The 15,517-nt window shown below is 50.9% G+C and overlaps 1 protein-coding gene across 2 annotated transcripts in view; it reads left to right on the forward strand.

The window, feature by feature from the left end:
* Positions 1–721: 721 nt before the first annotated feature.
* Positions 722–15,517, forward strand: part of CHST13 (carbohydrate sulfotransferase 13) — a 31,445-nt gene continuing 16,649 nt past the window's right edge. Inside the window, exon 1 of one of the 2 annotated variants that reach the window (XM_058844801.1) lies at positions 722–1,060. In XM_058844801.1, coding sequence (XP_058700784.1) covers positions 967–1,060 — 94 coding nt within the window. In that variant the 5' untranslated portion in view covers positions 722–966. Of the gene's footprint in view, positions 1,061–8,024; positions 8,158–15,517 lie in introns of those variants that run through there. The other variant, XM_058844802.1, reaches the window with a different exon arrangement.

Genomic DNA, 15,517 nt, shown 5'->3' on the forward strand with positions numbered 1-15,517 from the left:
CCAACACAACCTGCAAGAAGCTGCTTGTGTTCTTATTTCATTCCAGCTTTCTTCACTACATGAGATTCTCCTCCTGCTTCCCCTGCCCTAAATGAGGGCAGAATGAAGCCCAGCATGTGCACATACCTAGACTTTCCTTGTCATTCCCAGTGACTCCTCCTTGAGCTGTCCTCCTTTTCTTAAAACTAAAGTGTGTTGGGGCTGAAGAGAAGCAGTGAATGAGTGTTGTCTGTGGAATCCAGCTCTTGGCCTGGCTAATTTGGCAGGTGGCCTTTGAGCAGATCTCACATGTTTTACAGAGCTGGGTGAAAAACATTGCTGCTATTTCAAAACTGGGGCAACAGAAGCTCTGGGCTGGTTCTGCCTGTGATCACGGAGCCTGAGGGATAGAGGATGCAGTAAGAGAACTTTGCACTCTCACTTTCCAAAAGCATGCCGAGAGTAATAGAAAATTATGTTCTCCTTCTACAGAAATGTATTGCTTGAGGTGGAATTAGTCAGAAGCATTATTGCTTTCAGTAAAAGACTGCAGGGCCGGGGGTAGCCAAAAGAATATTAAAAAAAAAAAAAAAAAAAAAAAAGAAAAAAAAAAAGAAAAAAAGAAAAAAAAGAAGAGGTGTATTTTAAGGCCATGCGTATTTTAAGACCACGAAACTTTGTGACGCTTCCCAAGTACTGACCGTGCAAAGTCATCGGGAAACTCCCGATCCTGCCACCACATCGGCGACTCCCTTTTCCCCTCGGGGCGTCCCGGAGCGGTGCCGGGAGCGGGGCAGGGCAGCGCTCAGTGCGGACACGGCACCGGGCGAGGACAGCCCCCGCCCCTAGCCGGGCCGAGCCGCCGCCGGCGCCGCGGGGCTCTCGGGGGGCCGAGTTCCCGTCCCGTGTCACTTCCTGCGGGGCCGCGGGGCCGCGGGCGCGGGGCGGGGCGGCGGCGCCCGCCGGGGCTCGGGGCCGGGGCCGAGGATGCGGCGGAGCCGGGCGCCCCGGCTGGCGCTGGCCGCCGGCCTCGGCTCGCTCCTGCTCGTCCTCTTCTACTTCCAGAGCAGCCTCAGCCCAGGTGGGTCCGCGGGCGCCGCGCTCTCCGAGGGTCCCCCGGCGGTCGCGGGCGGGCGGAGAGGGGAGCGGGGCAGTGCGGGCAGCCCCTTGCTGGCTCCTGGAGCCCCTCGGGTGTCGGGCGGTCCCCGGGGAGCCGGGGCTGCCTCAGCCGGTGAGCTGCCGGCGGTGGCGCATCCCGCTCGACTTGGCGGGGACACCCGCGCCTCCCTCCTAAAGACACCTTCTTCTCTCGGCTCTCTGTCCTGCCCCGCGTCCCTGCGGGACACGAAACCCTGGCCAGCTTTGTGCCATCGTGGAACCGTGCACAGCTTCGTGCAGCCCTCCCGTGTTCGGGACGGGAAAAGGGAGCCGCTCCGTCCCGCAAGTGCCCATTTACACCCGCGGTCACTCAGATCCCTGGGACTCTGTTTGAATGGCTCAAGGGACTTCTCTACTGTGTGCTCTTAGAAATTTCTTTGAAGTTGGGAAACAATCCTGAACTAAAATCTGAACCGTTTTGTACTGGGGGGATAATTTATTTCCCTGCCTTTTTCTGCCCCTTTGGGGAAATTAGCTCCCCTTTCCCAAGAGACGGTATTGGGAAATTCCTGCCGTTTTAACAATGTACTAATGTTTTCTGAGTACAGCAGCAATCCATCAATGGGGCCTTTCGAGTTACATCTTAAAATTCAGAAGACTGACTTGACTGAAATGTTAATAGAATTTTATCAGTGTAGACTAAATGAAATGTGATTTTCCTTTTATAGGGGCTGCTCCATCACTTTAATGTTTTTTTTCCCTAAAAATAAAAAAAAGGCGTAACTTGTTGGGTAAGACTGAAAAGGAGTTGGGTTTCAGCAAGCATTTGTTATTTCTAGATGAGCATGTGAAGCTTGTCAGATGAATTCAGAAATCCCAGAAGACCATAATCAGTATTGTATTCCTTAGTAACTTCTTCTTTTCTTAAAGAAATGATTTATGCATCTTATTTTAGTGTTGGGACTGCTCAGTAAAAACTGCAGCACTGAATCAGCTTTAATCTCCAGGGGCGCTAATGAAGAGATGATTGTGTTTTACACTGGATACGCTTTCTAGCATCTGACTAGAAAACATGTCTCTTTCCAGGGCTCGGGTTTTCAAAAAAGAGATTCTGTTGGTCTGAGTCAGCAGAACTTTCTGTGCTTAGTTGACTTTAATTCCTTGCCTGATCTCAGCCCAGTTTCACAGAGTTCCCATGAGGTCAGAGCAAGCCAGGTGATGGTAATGGTGCTGGTGTCTCACGAGGCGCTGGAGGGAATTTGGGTCTGGAATGCTGCCTTGAGAAGTGCTGGCCAGCTGATGCCTTGGGGAACGCAATGCCCTGCAAATCTACTCTTTCACGTGGGGCAAGTGTGATTTTTGGAAGTTCCCATAGATGGTGATAGGTCTGAGGTAAAAGTCTCCAGCTGCTGGAACCGAGTCATGTTTGTCACTCAGTGGGAACCCGTTTGTGAGGGTGTGAATGCCCTCTGCAGATTTCCCCATTAGGTTCCAAAAAGAGGTGAGTTAAAGCAATATTCATGTTCTCTACCTGCTTATTTTCTAGCCACACAGTTGTCTCCCTGGGTACAGCCTTCATTTTTGTGCCATTTCTTTCCCTTATTATTTTTTCAGTTTACAGTTTTTCCTTTTCAGATCAGTGAGAAACTCACACTAGCAGAGGAAAGGTCATTACCATATACAGAAAAGAAGCAAGCTAAAGATTGCTTCATTTTTTATCCCAATGAAAAACAAACTGAGGCCAATTACTTGAACTTTAGAAGTTACAAGTTACAATAATAGGTAAACAATTTGCAAAAGAAAGTGTCATCTTTAATGTGATGGCTGCCTGGGGTTTTTTTGGAGTTCTAGTTGTCTGGTGTCATTTGGTTTTTGTATAATAATGAAGAAAAATGCTAGGAAAAAAAGAAGCAATGGTATGAGTTTCCCCCAAGAGCGGTCAGATCCTTTCTCCATCGTTAGCAGGATTGAGCAGGTTGCCTTCCCTGGGCCACCCACAGTCAATTACATGGAACAAGCTGAATTAATCCTTGCTAATGGCACATAGAGACCAGACTTCCCTGTGACCAGGACAAGGAATGGGAAGAAGGATGATATAGCCAGAAACCTTTAAGCTTGAGAGTGCTAAGGGCTCACTCAGCTCAGGGAGCAGGAATTAACTGCTGTGTTTGCACGACTCATTCACAGCTCCATCCGGACAGTTGTGCGCCGGAGTGGTTTGTGCTGAGCTCCATGGCTGTGCTGGAATAAGGGTTTCTTGTTCTGCCTCAGGAACACCCACACACCAGCCTGTGCTGAAATAACTCTGCTCCTGAATGCCACTGAGTTGGTTATTTTGGTGGTGGGCTGAATTAGTCTGTACTGATGTCAGTGGCAGAATTCCCTGTTGTACCTCCTGGAGGCAGGAATGAGCTCAGTGTTTGCCAGAGGGGTGGTTCAGGTCTTGGTGCTCCACAGGGAGGTGGTCTTGTGTGCTTGAGTGTGCCCTGACTTTGTGAACTCTGTTTGCCCTGGTGATTTTTTGCTGCCTTTCCTTCCTGCTGGCTGTACTAGTGAGCAGACACGGGGGCTGTAGGCCCAGCTTTCCCCTGGCCCTGGGGTGGAGCAGTGCCATCCCTGTCCCCTGATCACTTCAAGTCAGTGCTGACCTGTCTGTCCTGTTGGCCATCAGCTGTCCTGCCCCAGGCTCACAGATACATGGCCAAGGGCAGGATGTCTGTGTTGCAGGAAGGTGTTGAGATGGTGCAAAGACCTTCCACACCATGCCACGGTGGGTAGTTCCATGGTTTACCTGGAGTAGTCACCTTTCAACACCTCCTGCACCTGGGCTGGTGGCGTGGGCAAGTGTGCTCAGCTCCCAGGCTCTCAGCCATCTCATCTGGGCTCAGGGGGTGATGAGGGCCACCAGGAGTCCTTGGCTGTTCTGGTGTAACCCCTCAGGCATCCAGGAGATCCTGTCTGGCCTCAGCATGATTGTCATCTGTCTTCTGAGCTGATGTTCCTCTACCGTTCTCAGCAGGAATAGCGCACCGTTAGCTGTGCTGACTTGTGCACGCTGTACATTTTCTGCATAGAGGTGAGAATACACAGCAGGACTCCCAGGCTGGTATTTCATCTCACTCTGCTGGCAGCACATCTAGGCTGGCACAGCAGGAGATACTGGAGGCTGCCATTCCGTGTCTACATCAGCGCTTTGGTCACTGCTGTTCTCAGGGGGACCACACTGATTTTAGCAACAGTGGGGGATGTGGGATGACTCTGAACAGAATAGAGGGAACAGGGAACATTTGAAGGAGGTTGAGGAAGGTGAGTGGCAGGTCCTAAGGCCCTGTGTTCATCTGGTCTGAGGTTTCTGCAAGGCAGTGCTGTGCAGCTATGTCTTTGGGGCAGCTGTGAGTAGGCAAACTGTATTGACATCTGGAGAGCTGGCAGATTTTCTCCAATAAGAAAGAAAGAAAAGCTCTCAATCTCAAAGTGGTCCCTTATTTCTGCCCTGGTTCTGTCCATTTGCAGTGTCCAGCTGTTGTTTCTTAGGTCTTTCTAGCAGCATTTGCTCAGTGCTGGCTTCAGCACTCCCCATGTTGTTTCACAACCTGCTGTCAGCACGAGCTCTTGGACCTCACGGGGCTTTGCAGGTGAGATATACTCAGCCTTTGGTCTGACTCTTTCACAACAAGAGATATCAGAAGTGCCAGGGTTGTGATACTATTTCAGAAAACTTTCCAAGTGAGAAAGCAGCAAGAGCCCTCTCTCCATCCTTATCTGCTCCTGTATCAACCAGCTGGATCTCCTCTGGGCTCTGATAGAGCAAAGCCTTCTCCAACCCCTTCACCAGCCTGAGAAGGGCGTTGCTTCTCGTTGTTCCAAATTTATTGATCCCAGTCAGCTCCGTGTCTGTGCCTAAAGATTGGTCCCTTCAGGATGATACAAATTATTATAGAGATTATAGATTTGATAAGTGATTTGACCCACAGAGCTCAAGTCCCTGAACCTAGAACTGCACCTAGACCTGGCGTGAATGGAGATAAATACACACTTAAATATTAGCAGACCTTTGGAAACCATGGATTTTATTTTTATTTTTTTTCCAGAACAGGAAAGAGCCTATTTTAGGTCTCAGTTCCTCCCCATTGTTTAAAGGTATTTGGAGGCTGAAATTCAGCCCCTGCCTTGGGACCTGCGTGTGGTTCGGCCAGCGAATGCTCTGAGCCTTGGTCATGCCTGCAGCTGGCTGACACATGTCCTCAGCCTTCCAGATAAGGAGGGAGATGCTGATTTTACCCTGGCTAAGGCTGCAAGCACAGGCAGGGATGACAAATCTAAGCCACCCTCAGATGATATTGATTTCTCTTCTCTTCTCTTCTCTTCTCTTCTCTTCTCTTCTCTTCTCTTCTCTTCTCTTCTCTTCTCTTCTCTTCTCTTCTCTTCTCTTCTCTTCTCTTCTCTTCTCTTCTCTTCTCTTCTCTTCTCTTCTCTTCTCTTCTCTTCTCTTCTCTTCTCTTCTCTTCTCTTCTCTTCTCTTCTCTTCTCTTCTCTTCTCTTCTCTTCTCTTCTCTTCTCTTCTCTTCTCTTCTCTTCTCTCTCTTCTCTTCATTTTGTTTTGTCATGGGGCAATTTTGCCCACCTCATTTTTCCAGTCTTAATATCATGATGCCCAGGATGCAGCCCCTTCCTTTTGAGGAGCCACTACTCACAGGACATCATTTGTCAGCCAAGATGTTGGTAAACACAGGCTGGAAGCCCTCAGATCTGCCACCTTTGGAAAAGACGTGAAGTGCTACCTGTTGGGGTAGAAAAATCCACCCAGTTCAGTGCTGAGAGCAGGACAGTAATGAAGCCCATCTGCTCCTGAGGGCCAGGCTTTTCATGAGGAATGCTTTCTCTAGTCTTTCTTGGCTTTATACAGTTTCCTGAGAATCTCTGATGCAAGAGATTTTGGAGGGGAAAGGAGCGGGCTTAGCACACATGGAGTTAACTCTGTCCCTGCAGGAGAAATTTGTGTCCTGGTGGCTCTGCTGGCTGGCTCCAGCCTCTCCTGGCCCCACATTCTTCTGGCATCTCAGCATGGCTGTTTCTCTCTGGCAGCACCTGCATGCATCTCTGGATGCACCTGCATTTTGTTGCCACACACAAAACTCCAATATCCTGCAATAAGAACTCCACAAAAACAGCACCAGCAGGACTTTTGCCTGTGTTGGTGCAGGTCAGTGAGGTCCAAGGCTGGGAGACGAGTGCTTGTGCAGCGGCCAGGGCTCTTCTGAGGATATTGGGATTTGTTATGTGCTTTGTGTGTTGTTATTTGTTATGTGGGATATATTGTGTTTGACCAAGTTTATTTCTTGGTCCTGGTTTCCCGCAAGCATCTGAATGGAGAGCATGACAAACCCTCCATGTTAATTCCAGTGCAAACACAGCTGTCTTTCCCAGGACTCCATATCAGAAGCCAGGAAACTACAAAGGCATTAGGCACTTAACTCCCAGTACTGCCCCTTGGAGCTGCATGCCCAAAGAAGAGCTTAACTCCCCGAATACTTCTGAGGGGCCAAGGGGAGATGTTTCACTTTGAGCCTTTGAGGCGCAGCTGGGCAAAAGCCCAACACTTTCCTTGTTCAAAGGCAGTTAAGGATTGCTAGCAGTCTGACAATGGGGAAACATCTCACTGAGGGGCTCTTGTGGCCTGAAAGACCTGGGTTTAACACCATTGTGCCTTGGTCCTGCCTGCACAGCACAGTTTGCACTGAGAGTGAAAGCAGGGGCAAATGGACCTACCCTAGGAGCTGGAGGTACCTTTCTCCCACAGTAAAATTCATCATGGATGGAGGGGAGTCAATGGGGAGTTGAACCCCACATTCCCAGGCTCTGCTGCCCAGTTTAGACCAGTCTGCTCTGTCCCATACATACACCTGTACCTGCAGAGCTTTCAGGTAAACTGAGACACTCTGTCTCCTGTCTGGATCTGCAGCTGTGGGACAGGTCTGTATTCAGCCACAAGCTCCCTGCAATTTCCCCACTGATTCACATGCATCTTTTAATTTTTCCCTTCTTCAAGTGGAACTTCCTCCGTGGCAGTAAAATGTTCCCAGCAAGGCTGGATGGTGGGAGATATTACTAAATGCCTCCTGTAAATGCTGCTGCCCTGTGAGGTTGTCCCCCATCCTTGATGCTCATGTCCAGATGCTGAGATCCTTGCTTCATGGCTGGCTGTTGTGATTTATTCTGGCTATGCCAGTTTTTGCTGTTGGAGGTTTGTACTCCATGTCTTTCTAGTTATTAAATTACCCATTGAAGTCAGTTGTAGAGCTCTGATAAATAGGGTTCAACCCCCAAATGTCTCTTCTTGCTCTGTTCTCCATTGAGAATTGCCTGTGGCTTCCACTGGGAAGCCAAAATTTCAGTCTAAGTCAAAGGTCTGCTGGGCAGAGGTGAGAAGAAAGAGTTTTTTTGTATCCCCAGGAGCTGGGTGGCCGCTGCTTGGGCTCATGCTGTCAGGAGCTGTGGTGTGCTGGCTGCTCAGCAAACGGGGGCTGCAGCAGCAGCCAGGCACTGGCACCTCTGCAGTCTGCAGGAGGCAGCAGGGGTGGTTCCAGCAGCCAGCAGTGCCAGTTCCCCTCTGCATGGAGCCCAGCAAGCCCAGGACACTCAGCAGCCAGAGGAACCTGCAGTGGCCAACACCCTGAAGTGTCACCCCACCACTTCCCAGCTCACAGATCTCTGCTCCACTCTTGGTGGGCTGAATCTGTCAGAGCTCAGGAGTGCCCTGAGTGTGTTTTCAGTGTGAGCCCCTCAGACAGGTCAGTGATTGCAAAAGGCAAATACACGCACACTGCCCTGTGCACACACACTCCCCTGCCACTGGCAAATTGATTTCTGCATCAGCCCCACACATTGCTGTGACTCACTGCCTGAAATATGGATTTTCAGTCTGAAAAGCTGATGAAAGGCTGTGTGAGGGCACCACATGGGATCAGGACCACAGTCATGGCAACAGATCTCCATCTTGCACCTGGTGCTGTCCTTCTGACCTGCCACCTTGTTGATGTGGGGACATCTTTATTCTGGCTTCTGGTGGACAGGGAGAGGGTAAGTGGGAGGGAAACTGAGCTCTCTTTCAGAATTTCTTTTGAATGCTATTGAGCAAGTTTCATTTTTTTCCCAGACCCTTTGCAGCAGGCCTTACTGGGATGTCTGGGGTCTGTAGGCTTTTTGAAGGGCCCTGCCTTGTAACCTTTTCCACCTCTCACCTTTTGAAGTCTCAGAGGCAAAGATCTGCCTCAGTTTTGTTTCTAGACTTGGTGATCCTTGCCTCAGAGATCCTTGCACAAGTCCACTCCCTTTAGCTTTCTGGCATGGCATTGAACACGTTTAGCTTCAGGGTGTGGAGGTGTCCAGCCTTGAAGCAGGCAGTGGGGAATTCCTGCAGCCTGCTGGAGGAACAGGCTGGCTGCTCTGCCTGCTCCTGTTTTCCCCATAGTGCCCCTGAGCTCTTAATATCTGGATGAGTTTTGACTAAATAAATAGTTGTAAATTTATGGGCAGGCAGCCTGATGGGAATTTGGCTGGGAAGGGCTTGGAGTTAGGTTTTCCTGGGAGAAAAAAGCAGGGTTTTTCCTCTCTGGTTAGGAGTGTAGCAGCTCCATCACCTCGGGTTCAGCAGCTACATCCTCAGCTGAGGTGGCTCATCACTGTCTGCCAGTGCAGGAAGGTCTGGCCACATAACCCACATCCTGTGGCAGCTCTGTGCCGAGAGGAGAAGCACCATGGGGTGTAGAAAATGGTTGAGGACCTGGTTTTGAAGGTGTGAGTGTGTGTGGATTTGGTGTCTGCCAATTCTTCTGTCCCAGTTGAATGTGCTGTCCTGTGCCACCTCAGGTCCTTCCCTGTGCTGTGACGAGAGCTTCCTGACCTACAGCGGGGCTCTCCAAGCACCAGCCATCCCCAGCCCTGGAGGCAGCCCTGGCTCTGGGGTCTGGCTGCCTCCCTGTCTCTTGGCATGTCCTACCTCCCCTCCACCTCACCAGGGGTCCCTGATGCACTGGAGCAATGATGGCAGAGGCATTCAGTGCTCCCAGCACTGAGCCCTGGGGGTGCTGTCACACTGTGCAGCTGCTCTGGCAGCTGTGAGACCCTGCAAACCGCAGTGCCCTGGGTTTGTGCTCGGGTGAGTCTGTTACATGGCCATGTACACAAACCGTGCTGAGCACAGGTGCTGAGACCTGCTGGGCTGAAGTAGCACTTGATCCTGGTGAGACACAGCTTTTTCATAATTGGACTTAATTTTCATAGACTATCTCAGTGTAGCATCCAGCTGGACTTGGAGCTGTTTTCTCCCAAAGAGTGTCTCTGAAGGTGTGAAGCCTCTGCAGTGGCTCGAGTGACAGATGAGGAAGCCTCTAGCCTGGCAGATGGGCAGGTGCTGGTGTCTCTACCTGTGGTACTTGTGCAAGGAGATGTGCCATTAAATGTTCTGGATCTTCACAGCAGTGCACAGGGCCCGTAGGTCCTTCCCATCAGCTTGTCACTTGTGATGTGGAGGGATGCTGAGGCCGTGAGTCCTGGCCTCCAGTCACAACGTGCTCACAGCTTTTCCTTCTCCATGTAAATGCCACTTGATTTATAGCCCTCCATCTCCTGGCTGCTTTCTTCCAGGGAGGGAGCAGCAGCAGGTTTGAGCCTTCCTTTGAGAGAGAGAGAGAGAGAGAGAGAGTGTGTTCTCTCTCCCTACAACTTTGCAGCCTCCCTGCTAATGTGGAACCCAAACCAAGCCTGCTCTCTGGCCAGATGTTGCTTCACTGACCTTGCAGGAGGATGGGTAATATTGACATGAGGTTCAAAGGTGCTGTTTACTTGGAGCTGCCGTGTGTGGGTGTCTCCGGGGCTGCCTTGCCTATTCTAGAGAGCTTTCTTCAAAGCAGGGACAAGCTGAGAAATCAGCACAAACTAATTGGAGGTCAGAAGCTTCTCAGGAGCTCCCCACCCCCATTTGTACTGTGCTTCCCTGCGAGAGTGTGGCTCTGCCTGCCACAATCTCTGCACAGGCAGATTTCCCCACAGCAGGAGAGGCAGCGAGTTCAGTCCTGCACATATCTACAGAGCCAGGCCCTTCCTTTTGGCAGGGGTGCAGGAGCAGCATATTCACAGCTGGGTCGCTTCCAAGTTTACTCCTGGCAGTATCAGGGAGATTGATTTCCCTTTAGCTTAATAGGATCAGCAGGCACAGGCACTGTGAGACCCAAACAAGGCTGAATTGATGCTGGTGGAGTTTTGCATCAGTAGCCCACAGCTGCTGGGTGATGTAGACACCAAGCCTCGCAGTTCCCTTCTTCCTGAGGTCCCCAGCAGGAAGGGTTAAATCCAGCAGCCACTCAGACAAGCAGCTGCCAGTGATGCTGGATATGTTGTGCCCCAGAGTTGCAATGGCACTGGAGGTGTTTGTGTCCTTTGCTGAACATGCTGGCTGGGGAGACAGGGCTCTTCAGTGGTCATTATTAAATGCAGGAGAAGTAGACACGAGGGGCTGTGTGGTGGGACCACCACACCACTGTGTGTTGGAGATGGTTCTCAGAGATGGTTCTCCCTAGTCTCCAGCAGGCTGTAATTCACTCCTCCTCCTCTGCGAGCTCATGCACCTCTTCAACTCCTTGTAAAGCCTCTTGTTGTATAACTTGTGACAGAGAGTCTCACCAGCTAATGACCTGTGTCATTTAGAAGGGCAGGACACAGCCCCTCATCTGCCTCAGCTGGGAGCAGAGGGATGAGAGCCATGAAGCAGAGCCAGGGAGGGATGGCTGTGTGCAAGGTGCTGCACTGGGAGGAGTTTGCTGAGTGTGCATTTCTTCTCAGATCAGCTGGCTGAGGCTTTCATCAATCCCAGATGCACAGAGCTGAGAAGGTGGCTTGAAATATATTCGGGTGGCAAGTTGAGCCATCTGACATTGGAGAGACTCCTCTTTGTTGTACCTGTGCAGGTGGCCCGTGTGCGGAGGGCACAAACAGCATCTGCCCAAACCAGACCTGAGCGTGGGCAGGTTTTGAGCAAGCCCAGCCTGGTCCCCTGCGTGCTGGCCTGCCGTGGCCTCAGCAGCTGAGCAGGAGGCAGCAGGCTGGTGCAGATGGTCTCTTGGCTTGGCAGCTCCGTGGTGCTGTGTGAGCAGCTGTGGGCTGCCTGAGCCTGCCCAGAGATGGGGTCCTGCAGGGGTATGGACACCACATGGGCAGGATTTTAGGGAGAGGTGGATCTCTGGTGCAGCCTTGCCCAGGGAAAATCAGCCCCTGTCCATCCTGGCAAGGATCCCTGCCTTGGCACTGCTGGTGCAAGCTCTTCTTCTGCAGTTCCTTCGGGCAGCAGGCTGCAAAGGAGGAGTTTATTGACAAGGAATGGGAATGCTGGCAGTTCAGGCTTGTATTATAAATGCAAGCAGCCAACTGGGGCCAGGAGAACGACAGGCGTAATGAGGAAGAGAAATTGCTCTTGGAAAGCTTCTAACTTGGCTTATAGGAGGAATTAACCATTTGGAAACAGAAGATTGCATGGTACTTACACACAAATACTTTTATTTGCTCACAGAGGCCGTCTTCCTGCTGGATATTGTTAATTTTCTGTTTCCTATAAAGATCTTAATTGCAGTCCTTGTGACAGTAGAGACCTAGGGACACTGCCCCAGCAAAATACATCCCTCCAGCCAAAATGCCTGTGATCTTTCTATTAAACCTTCCTGGCATCTGCCTCAGGCTGGTACCAGGTGACCAGAGCCTCCTGCTGCTGAGGAGACATGAAGGTTTAGGAAGAACCCCTGCAGTGAATGGGACAGAGTGTCCAGACCAGCTGCCATTGGCTCTGTTCCTAATATGATCCCCACAGACGATACTGGGGCATTTGGCAAGCTCCTTGAAGCAGCTGGATTCCTTCCTTCCCTTTCTGCATGATTTATTGTGAGCTAATCCTATAACTGTCACCATTTTCCATCACTTGATTAGAGTTTCCCTGGCTGATCTTTGACTCAACTTGACTAGATGGGAATAAGAAGGCCTTCCTTGAAAAACAGAGCCTGAGCTATGCCCACCTCTGGGGAGGAAGGAGCCACACAGCCAAGGCCCAGCTGTGCCAGCCCCTGAGCCTGGGTATGGCTGGTGGCGCTGTGATAGTCCAAGAGGTGCCATCGGTGAGAAACGAAGAAAAGTTATCTTTAGAAACATAAAGGCAAAGTAAACTGCAAGAAAGCAGGAGCCAAAAGAGGAAAGAGCTTTTGTGAAGCTTTATAGAAAACAAGGAGGTTCTTTATGTAATTTTAATATCTTCCTAATGGCAATAAGTTTTTCCTAAGTAAACCTTCCAGAATCTTGAACATCAAGAGTAATGCACAGGTGGTTTTAAAGCATGTCCAGAAACCAGATCTCTGAATCACAGTCACTTCTGCAACCAGTGGCAGCCAGTCCCTGCACTGGCTTGGATACAGCCAGCACTCCCTAACAGTAGACATCTGGCTGAAGCCTGGGCAGACCAGGGATTTCACATTTCAGAGGTTTCTTCCAGGCAGTTAAAAGATGAGCAGCCTCCCGTTAGGGGAAAGAAAAAGGCAAAAAAGTGAAGTTAGAAAGATAATTATTTTCCTGCCCAATGCGTATGACATGCAGTAGAAATCCAAAGTAGTGCAGGATGTTCTGACCCCATCTCACGTCAGGAGTTTAATGTTCTTTTTGTAGCAGCTTAAAAAAGCATCCATCTGACGACACCCCCTCAAACCTCGCAGCCACCCTCCGTGGCTGCTGCCTGAGCTTGTGTACAGCAGATGGGAGGCAGAGCTGGCTGCAAACCCCCCGGCACTGGGTCATCCCTCAGCCTGGGTTAGCTCAGAGTGCTGAGTGTGCACTGCAAATGTGAGGCTCTGTGGGCTGCGTTTGTCAGCCAGGCACGAGGAGCAAAACACACACAGGTCCATTGTCTCTTTTGCCAGGCAAGGGCTCCAGCAGCCTGCTGGGAAGTGCCCCTCCAAAGGGTGCTGGTGGGGGCTGCACACAGGGTCACACTGGCTTTGCTCATCTGGGAGTTCTTGCATGCCTTGGATAGTGGAAAGTCAGCTCCAAGCTTTCCAGTTTCTGCTAAACCTGTAAGAGCATTAATAGAAATGGACAGTGGAGATTACACTGTCAGCAGTGCTTGCTGTGTTTCTTTGGAGCACTTTCAGCAGAGATCCCTCTTTTTTAGTGGTTTGGAGCAAACCCCAAATAGCTCTGAGCACTGGACCGCTGCCTCCTCCCTCCCATTCCACATCCCACATGGTGCTGAGCAGGGGCTGATCTCACCCAGCCACCCAGCATCCTCTTCCCAGCCATCAACTGTGCCAAAGGCACAGCAGATCCTGGGGAGTGGAATGGAGAAATTGCCCCTTGGAGAGGCAGTTTCTGGATCCATTCAGTGGAGGAAGGAGTGGTGATGTGAAATAAGGTCTGGTTGTAACATTTCTGTAGTGATGGCAGTGCCAGCCCCATGTGTGACCTGTCAGAAGGCTCCCTTCAGGTGTGACTGACTCCTGGCAAGGAACATGGCTGGGACATGTTCAAGCTAAGAGAGAAGATCCTGAAATTTGGTGGCGGGGGGACAGCCATGAGGAGGCTGGGAAGGGGGTCAGGTCAGCTGTGGGGCTGTCACAGCACCCGCTCAGGAGGTGTCTGCGCTGTCCTTGGCACATGGGCATTGCCTGCCCCACAAAGGCTGCCACAGTGCTTGAGAGGAGGCATTTTCCAATGAATGTCAAGGTGTCTGTCTTGAACTGGATCCACATGGAGAAACCTGAAGTCTGGTGGCACTTGAGGCCAGTGGCACCTTATGCTGCTGGCCCCTGCCCTGTGTTTGCTGTCTGTGGTTTTATTGCAGCTGGCAAGAGTCACTCAGCATGGAAATGGTTGTGGGTAGGTGACAGTCGTGAGCATGGGTCACTGCAACCCCAGAGTGAGGAAGCAGGGAGCATCCATCTGCCTCTTGCAGGCTGGAAACCATGTCAGTGCATTTAACGTGGGGCTTCTGTGCTGTCCCTATGCCTGTCAGCCCTCAGATTTCTGTGAGAGAGTCTGCACTGTAATTTGCTCTGCCACCTCTCGATCACCCATGCCAGAGGCACTCCAGTCCCACGAGCCCCATTTACAGGGATGCTGCCTGCAGATGACTGTACACAGATATCAGGGATCTTGGGCACAAGTGGAGGCAGGTGTGCTTGGATTTTTGGTCCCACTTCAGTTCCCTGAGGCTGTGTGTTTCCACCCCCAGACATTCACCATAACCACTGCTGCTTTTGGCAGGCCTGGCTGTTCCCTGGCTGGCTGGAATGAGAACAGGACATGTACTCATCCCTCTGCGTGGCTCTTCCCATCCATCACTTCCCAGAGAGAATAGCTTAGAACCTTCTTCCACACCCTCATTAACATTTCCTGAAGGCAGCACACCCCTTGTCCCTCTGTTGTCTGTGGACTACTGCATTCCAGCTGTCAGGCCACATCCCAGGAGGAGTGAATGACTTTTCCTGTTAAAGACGGTGCAGTCCATGGAGTTATCCCATGTAAAACAGTGACTCACTGTCCCCTCTTTGCAGTGTTTCTTGGCTGGAGGAAGGCTGTCAGTGCCAGGCAGCCTAGCTGCCATTACCACCCAGTTGTGCCACACAGCCCTGGCACTCTGGAGAAGCTGCAAGGGAGTGATTGCTGAAAACAGGGTATTATTTTTAGGGGGTGACACCTCCTTTCATCTCCTTCCCAAAGGAAGCAATCTTGGACATCTTGCCTATGTACACCTGGTTATGGTGAGGCCCAGGGATCCCAAATACCTTTATATCTGTCTGTGTGTGTGTAGGAACTGTGTGGTTTGGGGCAGGAAATTCTGCAGAAGGGTTTGTCCCTTGTGCTTATGCATTTGGTGGAAATGCATAAGCACAAGGAAAATGGAAAATGCTCCTTTCCCTCTTGGCTGAGAGGTTTGTACTGCTGTGCCTCCTCAGAAGTGAGCTGTGTCACCTCAGTTCAGTGCCTGTGGGTGCTTCAGCAGCAGACACATGGGATGAAAATGGGGCCTGAGGATGGGGTGCCCCATCACCCTTCAGGACCCATCTATGACTGCTTGGAGTTTGCCTTAAGTAGCTTCCCAAGAAAACAAGAGAGTCATTTGTACAAAAAGGGGAGATTTCTGGGCAGGAAGGTCTGTGTGATAGAGACTCCTAGGGGCCCTCCCTTGGCTCCACAGGAATGTGCTGTGTTACAGCCAGGTACTGGAGAAGAGGAAGAAGATGGACCATTGTTCAGCCTCCATCCCTCTTCTGCACCCTACTATGGATGTTAAAGATGAGCAAAAGCAGGGAACACAGTGCCTGCTGTTTTTTCCACAGTGCCTGTGGAAAAGCAGGCCACATAACTTTCTCAGTCTCGACTGAGAAAATGGCCTGGGAAATCATAAGGA

This window comes from Poecile atricapillus, chromosome 9 (genome assembly GCF_030490865.1).
Source record: "Poecile atricapillus isolate bPoeAtr1 chromosome 9, bPoeAtr1.hap1, whole genome shotgun sequence".
NCBI classification, from domain to species: domain Eukaryota; kingdom Metazoa; phylum Chordata; class Aves; order Passeriformes; family Paridae; genus Poecile; species Poecile atricapillus.